At 42.6% G+C, this 13,670-nt stretch overlaps 1 protein-coding gene across 1 annotated transcript; it reads right to left on the bottom strand.

Annotated features, from left to right (window-relative positions):
- Nucleotides 1–503: 503 nt before the first annotated feature.
- Nucleotides 504–11,867, bottom strand: LSMEM1 (leucine rich single-pass membrane protein 1). Its single transcript, XM_029234356.1, has 4 exons — nt 11,506–11,867; nt 7,317–7,448; nt 4,824–4,952; nt 504–1,084 (listed from the first exon to the last, which is right to left on the bottom strand). Exons 2-4 carry the CDS (start codon nt 7,441–7,443, stop codon nt 954–956), a joined length of 387 nt encoding a protein of 128 aa, XP_029090189.1. The 5' UTR covers nt 7,444–7,448; nt 11,506–11,867; the 3' UTR covers nt 504–953.
- Nucleotides 11,868–13,670: the final 1,803 nt, after the last annotated feature.

Here is a 13,670-nt window from a genome sequence, read left to right as displayed (position 1 = left end):
ACAACAGACTTACACAATATATTTATATTAAATAAAAGATTTTCTAAGACTCATGCTTTTAAAGCTGATTTATATCACAACATATCCAATTTCATAAATTCTGTGCCTTGCCTTTTGTGCTAAAACAAGGCAGGTTCCAAATATTCCAAATATATGGTTTCCCACTGTAGTTTAATAAAGGCTACAAACCTATCAGATTTCCTCACAATTAATCAGTAGCATACTGAAGGATTTTTTTCCCATCAGAAACAAAGTCAAAAAGCTTATATATCTACACATAACTATACATCTCCTTTGTTCCTCACTTGAATGTAAGCTTCTCTGGAGTATGGTGGTTTGTACAAAGCAGCAGCTCAATAAACATTAGTTGAATAAATAGGGCTCTCTCTTTTGGCCCCACCCTACCATAGGCACATAACTACTATTAGCAAGTACCAGTAGGCAACTAGCTTGGAGGCCGCCCACCCCCTGTCACTGGAGAAATGAGTCAAAGTGTAATCACCTGAGCAGAATCTATTTTATTGCAAAGAGTTATCACCTGATTCCCTTGAACACAAATAATTCAATGAATTCCTTAGGCTTTCGAGGGATTTCATAAAGTTACATGAGGTGCCATGAAATTTACTGGCCACAGTGAACTTATTCTGGTGCCAAAGCTCCTTTCGTAAAAGAAGCTGTACATACAGAGCCAAATTCCCGTTCTTGTTTCCTGTTGGTTCTCTTCCGTGCTAGCCACCTTCAACCCCATGAAAGCTGAAGGACCCTACCACAAAACCAGCCCCCTTCTGGCGGCTGTCCCCAGCCCCCCTTGCCTTGGAGCTGCTCCCATCCCTGTAGTGGAAAGTTGGCCTTTTGTTGCCTGCAGATATGCCCTTGGTCGGTTCTTAACCCTGTACCCTCCCAGGACAGCGAGAAGCTCAGGTGTTAGCAGTTGCTCTTGGAAGATCATTCCTTTAGTTCTGTTCAGAGTCCAGTTGGTTGAGTCGCTTTACAATGATGCTGTTGATTTTCTTAAGATCATCTATGTCCCTTCCCTCAGCTGCTAGTCTTCTTGACACATCTTCCATCTTGTTGCCAGTTTGAACTTTAAAATGAAAAACAGACAGTGTTACACTGGTTTCCAGTGTGTTCCATCGGGACTCATCAGAGCCCTGTTGGGGTGCTTGGCTTGAGAGCTGAGAGGCCCTCTTGGCAAATCCCCTGCTCCAGTATCCCACGCAGCCCAGAAGCTCAGAAGAGAAATTGATGAAGACTGAAGTTACCTATCAAGTGAATTATTTTGACCTCTTGGTGAAAGACTTGACTACCTTTGGCAGACTCCACACAGATTTTCGCTAAGAAGGACTTTGCTGTGAGCAACCAAAGGAGACCACCAGCGTCTGATTATCCCCACAGAAGTGACTGTTATGTTGTCTCATTTTGAGACCCATTCTCAGAAAAGGTTTTTCACTCCACATGTGGGAGATGGGATATCTTGGGTTCCAGACTACTTTGATATACACAGCTCTCCTGGCTCTAAATTACCAGCCCATAATGAATGTATAATAATTCCCCTCAGACCACCCTGAGAGCAGAGAGTCCATATTTCCAAAATAAATAGAACCCCTGGTTATTGAGTAGGTCAGGGAATGGAATACTCTGAGGTCTGCTTATGAGTTAAAATTTCCAAGAAAAGCAGCACAAAATCAGTATTTAATACATGAGCTCCTTATCATTTCCATTGCAGGCAAGTTTTTTCCAAGATATCTTTCAGGAACTAATGATGGTGGTAACTTGCTACTGGGTTTAGCCAAAAACTAACGTGGGAAAGTGTTAGAGCCTCACCTTCCAGGCTTGGGACAAACTGTTGCCCAGAAGCTGCCCTTCCCTCATATCTGAAAACTTATGTTGGATGAATTATGGTCCAAGACATGACAGAAAGGTTTTAATTGAGCTTTGATGCAGAGCCAGGCAGAGATACCACTTGCTTCTGGAGAAAAGTGTGAAACAAATAAATCCATAGCATGTGACATACTTCCCCTCTTGGGAAACTTCTACGTTAGTCAAACACAGAAGGAAGTAGCAGCCATATTGGACTAAGGCTGTTCCACAATACAGTGGTTCCAAGTTAAATTCCAAAAGAGAAAAAGGTTTCTATATGCAAAAACATTAGAGAAAAATCATGCCTGACCTGCCTTTTGGAAATTCACAAGAAGTAAAGTAAAATACCTTAAGTATTACTAACCCAGCAATTCTCAAACTCATTTGACCATAGAACCCTTTTTTAAATTAAGGCAATACTTAATCACATCCCACATATCTACATTGCTTGGCCACTGGAAACTGCTACAGAGGCAGGTAGGCACCCACGGTAACCTATCCTTGCTGTCCGTTATTCCTCTTTAGGACAGAGATTGTGACAAAAACACAAGGCCCAACAGTTTATTCAATGTAATCAGTATAAAATAGCCTTATTTCTCTTGCATAAAAATGTCAGGGTTATAAAGAATATAAGTTCTTACACTTCAGTTAAAATGACACAAATTTGCACTGAACCCCACTGACAGCAAAAAGGTTTCCTTGTTAAAGATGAGCACAGGCCAAGTTCATTTATAGCTGCCTGTGCCAACTCTGGTCTTAGGTTGGGTTAAGGTTTATCTGAAAACCACAGGAAGCCTTTATTATTACTTCAACACAGGCAGTGGAGGGCCAGTGAGGTCTGCAGGCAGACAGCTCAGGCTATGAATCCCAGTTCTGCTTCTGACTAGCTGGATAAATGTGGAGAGTTAAACTCTCTGGGCCTTAGTCTTTCATCGGTAAAATAGAAATATTAGACACTACCTTGAAGGGTAGAGTAAGGACTTAAGATAATGAATTTAATGTGTCTAGCAAAGAGTAATTGTCCAAAAAAATACACTCTTCTTTATTCACATTTTCTTTTTTTTTTCTAAGATTTTTTTGATGTGGACCATCTTTTTTAAAGTCTTTATTGAATTTGTTACAATATTGCTTCTGTTTATGTTTTGGTTTTTTGGCGGCAAGACATGTGGGATCTTAGCTCCCCGACCAGGGATCAAACCCACACGCCCTGCATTGGAAGGCAAAGTCTTAACCACTGGACCGCCAGGGAAGTCCCTTCTTTCTGTTTCTTGATATGACTTTGCCCTCAATATAAAACACTAGAAGCAAACATAAAATAAATCTTATTCATACAACGGGGTGTAATATGGTGATAAAGTGAATGGTCTTTGATGTCAGGCAGGGGTGTCTCTGAGCCCTGATTAGGCACCATTGTCTGTTGGCCTTGGGCATATTAATTAATCTCTCTAAGCTTCAGTTTCAGCATTGATAAAACCAGAATAATAATAGGTCCTACACCATAGGGTTGTTATGAGGGGTGAGCAAACAGACATAAATGCTTAGCACAGTGCCTGGAACAGAGTGGGCACCCAATACATAACATTTTAAATTATCATTGCCCTAAATCTTACTACTTATTTTCCCACAAAAAACAGCAGTCCCTTTGGATTGCTCCCAAGTCGGTAGGCATACCTAAAATTTCTCAATAGTTTAACTGAGTCATTTCCCGGGCAGGTGAGGCAGGATGATATTTGGAGCATCAGCTTATGTGGTATAACATTTCAGAAGAGTAATCCGTGTGCTCTTTCCTGCAGGTTCAGGGCCAACCCTCCTCCAAAGAATAATCACATGCAAGGGCACCACTATTGTAAGGAGAGTTCACACTGTAGCTTCTAAGTGCAAAAGGGCATCAGCAGGGTGACAAAGGAGCAATTAAACATCACCGCTTCGCGCCAGCTCTGAAACCTATACCAGGAAAAGACCTTTAAGCTGGAAGGGAGACGAAGTTTTGGGGAGGAAAAGGGGTTAGAAGCTGTAAGTAAGAGTCATGCCCTCTGCCCACTTCCCATCACCACCACTGATCCTGAATGAATCTGAAATAGAGGCATTTCAGAGCCATGGGATCCACTGCTCATTTAGGAGTTCTGAAGGCTACAAGGCCTGCAGGGCAGAAGAAATGACAGTGTGGTGGATCCAGGCAAAAGGGTATAAAGCGTGACTCCTTCTCTCAGGCTCCATCCACTCTTAAGAGGGGTGGGAGGGAACTGAAGTAATCCCAGATGGTGGTCTGCAGGGGACAGCTCAGGGAGGATGCTGGTGGGCTTTCCTGAAAGGGCAACGTGCCTCAGGATGGACAGCACCCCTCCCCGACCTGAGGCAGAGAGGAGAGTGGCACTGAGACCTCAGGGGATCTCTTGGCTGAGGGGCTGTGTGGGAAAGCCTGGGTCACCACTCAAGGGCGGACATGCAGGGCCCAGGCCAAGGGCAGGCAGGACGCCAGCCTGGGCGGTGTCAGACAGGAGCAGTCTCCTCCCATCCCAGCACTGCCTCTGGGCCCTGGCACAAGCCCAGTTAGTGCTTCTAATGGATTTCAGGGAAGCCAGGGAACCTGGAAGAGGGGGTGAACCTGACTGTGACTGAAAATTATAGACCTGAGTTCATGGAGAACCCATGTGTTGGATGAAGAAAACCCAAAGTTAGCTAGAATAAGCTGCCTACCATTGGCAGCTAGGGACTCCAGATGAGAAATTAAAGCATTATAGAAACATTGAATGTCCATGTTTGCGAACTCCTGGCACTGCGGGCTTATGTGTGCCCCAGCGACCCGGCCCAGAGCAACAGGTACCCTAGGCATTCACGCCCCCTCAGCCTTCAGCGGCAGCACTGACTGCCAGGAAGCACTGCCTCGTTACCGGAGCAAAGCTAAACAACCAGCTACAAAGTAAGTGCACAGCAGTGATGAAAGGTGTGTCGATGGTACTCACCTATCAGAAATATCACAAAGGAAACCAGTGCCAGGCTGACAATCAGCACGATGATCAGCCCCACCAAAAACAGACTGTGGTTTCCATTTCCTGAGTTAGTGCCGATGTCCGGGATTTTCTCCTCTAGAGCTAATGTGAAACAAACAACAACAAAGACAAAAACTCCTCAGCATTAAAAAAGAGAGAGAGAGAGAGAGAGATGTAAGGGATATGCCCATTTTCCTTCTGATCACTCTGGAAAGAGACTTATGTTTGAGGAATGTCTTTGGATCGGGTGCTCTTTGAGAATTTTTCACCTTCTTCTATATCAGTATCCAAAGAACAAGTCAGGTCAAGCTATCTCCTCAGCCCCTATTTGGAAAATTCTTTGAAGATCGTGTTAACACTGATGTAGCCAGACTTGGATTTTTCTTTTGCTTGGGGGAGGGTGGTGGTGGGTGGTGGGCAGGGAATAAAGAAGTTAAGGGTTCAGAGTGATGGAGGCTCTATTGCCCTTTTCCCAAAGTGAGCCAAGAATAAAACACAGCTGGCTGTGGGCCACTTACTCTGGGTGAAAGGCTGAACACTCTGAGATATCTCCCAGAAAACTTTATTTCCTATAAAAATAACCAGTTATGGGCTTCCCTGGTGGTGCAGCAGTTGAGGGTCCGCCTGCCGATGCAGGGGACACGGGTTCGTGCCCCGGTCCGGGAAGATCCCACATGCCGCAGAGCAGCTGGGCCTGTGAGCCATGGCTGCTGAGCCTGCGCGTCCGGAGCCTGTGCTCCGCAACGGGAGAGGCCACAACAGTGAGAGGCCCGCATACCGCAAAAATAAATAAATAAATTTTAAAAAAATTTAAAAAATAACCAGTTATGCTTATATCCATTTAAACAACAACATCAAAATGACCCTGATGTGATTTGGTTTCTAAAAGCTGTTTCCAGGATGGACACGCTCTGGAAGCAAGGTTCTCTTAAATGTTTTACCGTTGAACTGAAAATGCAACCATGCTTATAAAACAGCTTGGTTCACCCAAACCATGAATTGTCTGCATTTGGTCACTGTTTTGTAAGGCCTATTTGCCTAATAACACCCAAATTAAATTGAAAAAGAAATACAGAAACTTGCGGTAATGGAGATCCTTGAATTGCCTTCTGTAATCCCTCCTACTTTGTATCAGTCCCACACCCTCTGCTACTTGATTATGGAGAGGTGGGGGCTTAGGTCCTGTGCTTTATAGGGACATCCTGTGTCACACCCTCCAGAGCTTTTCCTTCCTAATCATAGCCACGGCATAAGCTGGCACCCAAACACCTGCATTTATTGAGACTGACTACAGTAAAAACAGGTGAAAACCTGAACAAATTAAAATGAAGAGAAAAACAAGAATTCAAAAAGGATTTAGGGGGCTTCCCTGGTGGCGCAGTGGTTAAGAATCCGCCTGCCAATGCAGGGGACACGGGTTCGAGCCCTGGTCCGGGAAGATCCCACATGCCACGGAGCATCCCACATGCCACGGAGCAACTAAGCCCATGCACCACAACTACTGAGCCTGCGCTCTAGAGTCCGTGAGCCACAACTACTGAGCCTGCATGCCACAACTACTGAAGCCCGCGCACCTAGAGCCCATGATCCCCAACAAGAGAAGCCACTGCAAGGAGAAGCCCATGCACTGTAATGAAGAGCCCCCGCTCACCGCAACTAGAGAAAGCCGACGTGCAGCAACGAAGACCCAATGCAGCCAAAAAATAATAATAAATAAAAATAAAATTAAAACAAAAAGGATTTAGAAGGGGAATAATGGACATAAAATTGGGACAGTAAGAGTTTCGAGTGCATGTGAAACAAACAGCAAGTGGGCATTTATCACCTGTGTTGGAATGTCAGCGTTTAAGCAAGAAAAGATGGGGCTCAGAATAACCTGATAGAACTCATTTATAATATTTAGGGGACAAGATACACATGTAGTATTTAGTATTCAGCAGCTTTTTATTTTGTGTTCCCCCTCCTCTTTCTAATGCTCTGAGGCAATCTGTAATCTAAAAAAATGAAGCTGACTTTTTTGCCCAACAAAATCTTAATGACTTTTTTTAAAACTAGATAAACGTGTGGAACAATCCGCTATGAAGTAAGACCTCTCTAGGAAAGTGGGCACCCTCGGTGACCTGGCTGTGGTCACTAGGAGGCACAAAAGCGGCCAAGAGGGATGAGTAAGCCTCATCTCAGCAGCCTCCACCACTTTCCAGGGAGAGAAACTCCACAGGGAACTTCTTAGAACTTTTAAAGACAAGAGTTCAAATCTTGCTTAACAGCCAAGAAAGCCCACAAGCCTGGCAAGTATTCAGAGAACAAAAGCAAAAATTGCCTAATACTAAACAGCATCTCTAACGCGGAGGCTTCCTAATGCCCACCCCGCCCCCAGCCCACGACCACAGGTCCAGCTCAGCATTCGCTATTTTTAGGTGGCCAAGAAGCCCGGACGGGCTGCCAAGCCTGGGAAGGCACACATACGGAACAGATGCTGCGATCCGGCAGGACAGAGGTTTAGTTTGTTTAAGTCATTTATGGAATCCACAACATAAAGCTTTCTATCTTCAGGAATGCCGCCAGAGCCGGTGTCCTGGGAAGAAGGATTCATTGTCCCTGGAAGAAAACACTGCTGTTAAACACGAGAGGCGGGGCTGGGGAGCCAGCCTTCAAATGGATCACAGCCCACAGGAAGTTGGGCTGGCATGTGAAGACCCACCCACACATACTACTGCCAAATGAAGGGCTAGAAAAGTTTAGCTGTTCCTTTTGGGTACAACACTGAAACTCTTCTTTTTGCTTTGCTTGCCTGGAAGCTCAGAGTCAAGTGTGTGTCCCAATTTTAACGCTTTAATACCCTGCTTATCTGCACTTGCTCTTTCTTCCTGCTCAGATTTCTCAATTCTGTCTGTATTTACCCTGGGCCTCTTTTAATTTTTTGTAATTGATTTTTTTTTTTTTTTTTTTGCAGTATGTGGGTCTCTCACTGTTGTGGCCTCTCCCGTTGCGGAGCACAGGCTCCGGACGCGCAGGCCCAGCGGCCATGGCTCACGGGCCCAGCCTCTCCGCGGCATGTGGGATCTTCCCGGACCGGGGCACGAACCCGCATCCCCTGCATCGGCAGGTGTACTCTCAACCACTGCACCACCAGGGAAGCCCTGTAATTGATTTTTGAATGTTTCTCTTTATTACACTGTTCGTATTCTGGTGAGACTTCTCAAATCCTTTGTGCAGGAAGACGATGTATAAACACATAAAAAGATAAAATTAAGCTAGGCAGCCTGTGGCCATAAAAATTCTGAGAAGAAGATGTTACTGTGAACCATTCTAATTGATGAGGCTTTAATACAAAACTATACATTTTATATTCTCCCTCAATATGGTATAGGAGTCCCCACCTTAAAGGTATCCTTTAGTCATTACAGACTGGCTCTGAGACCTCAAGACAAAAATCTTAGCAAACTGAGTACGGAGATGAATACTGCAGCTGTTGGAGGCTAAACTTCAGGACTCTCAGGTCTCTTCCTTCTGTGTTTCCTTAGAGTGCGGTCACTTACGTAATAAGTAATTCTAAAATTGTGATTTACATTGAAGATAATATTCTCTAATGATAGCACAAGTTCAAGCTACACTGAAAAATCTGAATGGATTAAAAAGTTCTATTTTAAGATGTCTCTCTAGCACAACAGAGAACCTGTGACCTTTTAATTATATGAAAAGAAGGTTCTAGGAAGACAAATTCTGACTGCTATCAAAGCTTTCTTCTTCACAGTTATCTCTTTTCATAAAATGAGTCTAATAATGGATGTGGGATGTTTTGATCGGGAAAGGACTTTAGACATGCTCTCATCTAGCCCCCATCCTTTCCAAATGAGAAAACTGACGCTCAGAAGGTAAATGCCCAAGATCATACATTAGCTAGTTGCTGGGCTGGAAGCAGGCCTCACGCTTCAGAGTTCACTGCCCCTTCCCTCGTGTTACCTTTCTTCTCCACACCCTTCCTGAATCCTTTGTCAAGACTCAGCTCAAACCTCACCTCCATTAAGAATCAATCTGTCTTTTCCTTGTGCCCTTGCTGGATACTGTACATTCTTCTATCAGAACATCTGTTCTATTTTATCGCATTTATTTGCCTACATCTTTGATTTCCCCAATTGACTGAACACTCCATAGGGTAATCTCCAATCCTATTCTTCAAATGCCCAGTGCCAAGTTTAGAAGCCAGTGATTTATGTTAAGTTGGAACACCTAAAATATTTTATTTAGGATTTAAATCTCACTGTTTCCAAAAGAATTTGAGGCAGTTAATAATAAGTACACTAACATAAAACTGACGTTAAGAATCCTCGTGTCATATCTATCTGGACTTTAGTAAAAGCCATGCAGAAAACTTCGCATCTGCCTATATGTGGCAACACACTACTGACTTCCTCTTAACATTTTAAAATTTTCCTTTAATGCCCAGCTACAGAATGAAGGCAAATATGATTAGAGTTAGGAGAAACCAAATTCAGGAAAAAAAAGATGAACACCTATAGAAGATCTGAAAAAAAATAGTATCAGCCATTTGCTAAACAGATTAAACTGCACACTAAAATATTAAGACCAAACAATTTCCCAGTAATAACTAAAAACCTACTAGTACTTGTAAAAACAAAAAAAGTTCCCCCAGAACCCTAGCTAAGAAAAACAGTTAGCTCGAAAAGCCATGAACTAGTTAAATTTTTTTTCAAAGTAAAAATCTAAAAGGGTGTTTCAATTATGCTGAAATTTTAATTAACAAGAACACCTAACTCCCTGAATATTTTAGGTAAGATACTACCGAAGCACTTTAGATATAGATATTACTGAATTCCAAATATACTTCATGGATCATTCCTAAGGCAATGACTTTAAGTGACAAAAAAAAAAAAAGTAACAGCATATAGAACAGAGGGGCCTTAGAGATCAATCAAATCTCATCCTTTTACAGATAAAACCAAGTGTTGAATGATGCATGGTCACAGATTCCTATTGTTTTAAAAATGTTTTATATTTTATCCTCTCTTTATATATTATCCCAAACACTAATATCTGATGAGGCATAAAGGTTGTGTCCCATCATAGGATCATCGTTCCAGACACAGCGTCTATTTTAGGCTTGGTGGTTGACACATAGTTCATTTTTGGATCTCTGACTTGACATCCTTGAGCCTTAGATTCCCCTCTAGGGATGTAATTACTATTGCTTAAATCTCATACTGAGGTTTGAATCAGTGTTTACAAAGTAGAGGACTAGCTAGAAAATCATAGCTACAAAAACTGACTTAGGAGCTGCACGACTAATAAAATCTCCAAACTACTGGCCTTGCTGCTAACTCAAAAGGTGATTCAATGCGACATCAAACCCAGAAGCACTAACATAACAACTCAGAGTGAACTCTGAAGTGCTCTGAATGGAAATCTCTTCATTTGAGTAAAGTCACAATGTAAACAGATGCTATTTCAATGCATTTTTAATTAAACGCAACATGCAAATGAAAAATAAAGAGCCACTAGAAAAAACTGAGTTGAGTGTGGTTCACGGACGCCAAGAGCCTGCAAATGACCCTGTAAGTAAATGGATACAGGATCACATGGCCCTCAAGCCAGGACCCATAGCTGTTTGACACCCAGTTGTTGCTATCTTTGCATCTCCACATGAGAGCATCTGGCAACAACCAGCAGTGCTGGAGCAGCCAGAATGTTACTAAATTCTGCATTGCACTAACTTGGCCCTCCTTCTTAACTGCGGTGTGCAAATTTGCTCATTAAGATTGACCAACCAAAGTAGCATCCTTTTCATGGAACCCTTTCTAATACCTTGAGCTGAAACATGTAAGTAATTTTATTTTCCTCCAGTTTAGATCAATGCTAACAGCTGATTCTTTTTGTCATTTAAGAATTCTTCGACTACCTACTAATAAATATTCTGACCAATATCATCGTCTATGAAAATCTGCTTTGCTCTTTACTTTTTACCATAGGTGCTTGGTATCAAACCAGAGAAATAACTCAAACCAGCACTGCTTGCCACAAAATAAAAATTGTTATAATAGGATTTAATTCAAAGCTAATAGGAAGCTTTATTGAGCAAGTCATGGTAATTTGTTCTATAATTCCAGTTCAGAGTCAGTGCCTCTTCACATCCAGGAAGTAATTTTTAAAATCAAGTCTAAATCATCTGTATCAAAAGTTAAAAAAGCAGAGTAGGGCTTCCCTGCTGGTGCAGTGGTTAAGAATCCGCCTGCCAATGCAGGGGACACGGGTTCGAGCCCTGGTCCTGGAAGCTCCTACATGCCACGGAGCAACTAAGCCTGTGGGCCACAACTACTGAGCTTGCGCTCTAGATCCTGCAAGCCACAACTACTGAGCCTGCGTGCCGCAACTACTGAAGCCCGTGTGCCTAGAGCCCGTGCTCCACAACAAGAGAAGCCACCGCAATGAGGAGCCTGTACACTGCAACGAAGAGTAGCCCCCACTCACCACAACCAGAGAAAAGCCCACGCACAGCAATGAAGACCCAACGCAGCCAAAGATAAATTTAAAAATTAAAAAAAAAAAAAAAAAGCATAGAGCACATGCAACAAAAAACATCCCAGCCTCAAGAATCATAATTCAGTCTCAGTAGAGTAATAGCATGCAAATTACTTACAAAAATGTGAGCTTTGACTGCTAGGTTACCAGGAAAAACAAATTATTCAGAAGCAACTATAATGACTTCCTAGAAATTCTGTAGCTCTTTCTTTGCCTCCCTTCAGCACACGGTGCTCCTATAAGGCCCATAAACCCCAGCATGAAACTGCTGGTCTATATTTAGTGTTAACTTAGCCAAGCAGTGTAAGATTCCAAATAGTGACTTTTTTTCACAGTGCCTAAGGTTTTTAGTAAATATAGTACTGGGACTACGCTTTGAAAAGAACCACCATGCCTTGATTTAAATGGTAACTGATGAGGTTCTGATTGGACTGAGATTTACGTCCTTATTTGGTAGATGTGTAAACTGACACAGTTCCTGCACTTCTGCCAGGAGGTGCTCTCATATATAAATATCGGGTAGCAGGCTGGAGCTGCCACTCTGACAACTAACTTGCACAGGACTCCAGTCAACAGGAAAAGAATAAGGCTGACCATCTAACCAGGATGAGGGCAGATCAGAGGACGCCTAGGGCTTGCAGTAGCTACAGAAGCGGACTGTGCGTGGGTAGGGTTTGCAGTAGCTACAGAAGCGGACTGTGCGTGGGAGATTGCATGGCTACAGACCCAGTGCCCCCACTGCCGGCAGTGGAGGCACTTTATCTCATCAACTTTCTTTCCTTTTCAAAGGCTTTATTCTGTGAGTTTTTAATGCATCCTCCTTTCTCAGGAATGTCAGCCTCTGACGTGGTTCCCTCTCACACATGCCAAGGACCATCTGCCCTCTGGGGTACATAAAAGCAGCACAGTGAGGAGTAGACTATACCACAAGCCTACCCCCCTGACTATCCGAGCAGGATACTGAGGGTTAAGTGGTAAACGGATATATAACCCTTTATAATCCTACCCTCCATTGCCATTGCTAGACAGACATTAATTCATCCTTGAGACATATTGCATGTCAATTAGAAAATGTTTGCTCCACAAAATTCCTTTTACGTCTGTATTCAGTATGGACCTCACTCTCCTTTTGGGGGAAAAGAGTGTCATCTTTCAAAGCTTCATCTATACCTGAGGACCAGTTCATGAAGAAAGACAATGTAACTAGTAACTTTTTCTTAGAAGCATATAATACATTAAAATCTATACCAAATTTCTTGGAAAATGAGAATGTTAGCTATTATTTTAATTATCATATTCAGCTTTAATCTCCCAACTACCTCATCTGTTTTAAACCATCTATTCTTTGAAAAAATAATAGGATGGCCTCATTTTGAACACTGACTGTTTTTCTCTCTCCTGTAAACCTAACCCTTGAAGTATCAGTCCCCTCCACTCCGCCTCAAAGGTGAGGAAAATGGAGACTAAGCAACTCCTCCTGCCAAAGTCTGAATTCAACCCTATTTTACACCAGTGAGGGGGATGAGATTTTTTATGGCTTATGAGCCGTTAGGCTTCTGGAGAACCAGTGAAGAACAAAACAAGACAACCTACCTCATTTTATCTACTCTGTATCTGAAAGGCCACATCCAGAAGTTTTGAGTCACAAAAAGAAAATAGGTATTCTCACATGAACTGTTCAACCTGGGGATATTTTCAAGTATTTCTTGCTTTTTCTTTCAAATATTATCTCATTCCCAGGAAATTAAAACATGCTACCAAAGACTTGAGTCAAAGATACCAGTTGGTTCAAAATTAATGACTGAACCTCGAAGAACTTACTAGGCAGGGGCCATTTTAAATTCCTTTAAGCCAGCAAGATTAACCAAGAATCAAGGAATGAATTGGTCTCTCATATACCATTTTACTGCCCTGAAGAAAACTCAAGCATTCTTTCACATTGAATCCCCAGTTATCCTGTCTAGCAACTACCCATCAATTTGACAAAAAAAGGCACCCGTCTATAAATTTAATATACAAATTAACACTTGCTTATATCTTCTTCCTCCTAAAATCCCAGTAAAAAGGCAGAATAAAAATTATAAAACCACAAGTATAAAAATAGGAGGAAACAACACTGAGCAAGATTTCAACAAACGTATCAAACATGGGAAGGAGAGAGTGGTTGGTACCTGCCTTAGCAGACCTCCGGAGGACCATCACTGCTGAGTGAGGTGACAGACCCTGCAGAATTCAGGCAGGCTCAGGAACTGGAGGCAAAAGTGAAGTATGGAGCCAAATACA

The sequence above is a fragment of the Monodon monoceros genome, unplaced genomic scaffold (genome assembly GCF_005190385.1).
Source record: "Monodon monoceros isolate NGI ecotype Baffin Bay Population unplaced genomic scaffold, NGI_Narwhal_1 Super_Scaffold_2, whole genome shotgun sequence".
NCBI classification, from domain to species: domain Eukaryota; kingdom Metazoa; phylum Chordata; class Mammalia; order Artiodactyla; family Monodontidae; genus Monodon; species Monodon monoceros.
Note: the sequence above shows the minus strand (reverse complement) of the source record. Positions and strands in the feature narration are given on the sequence as shown.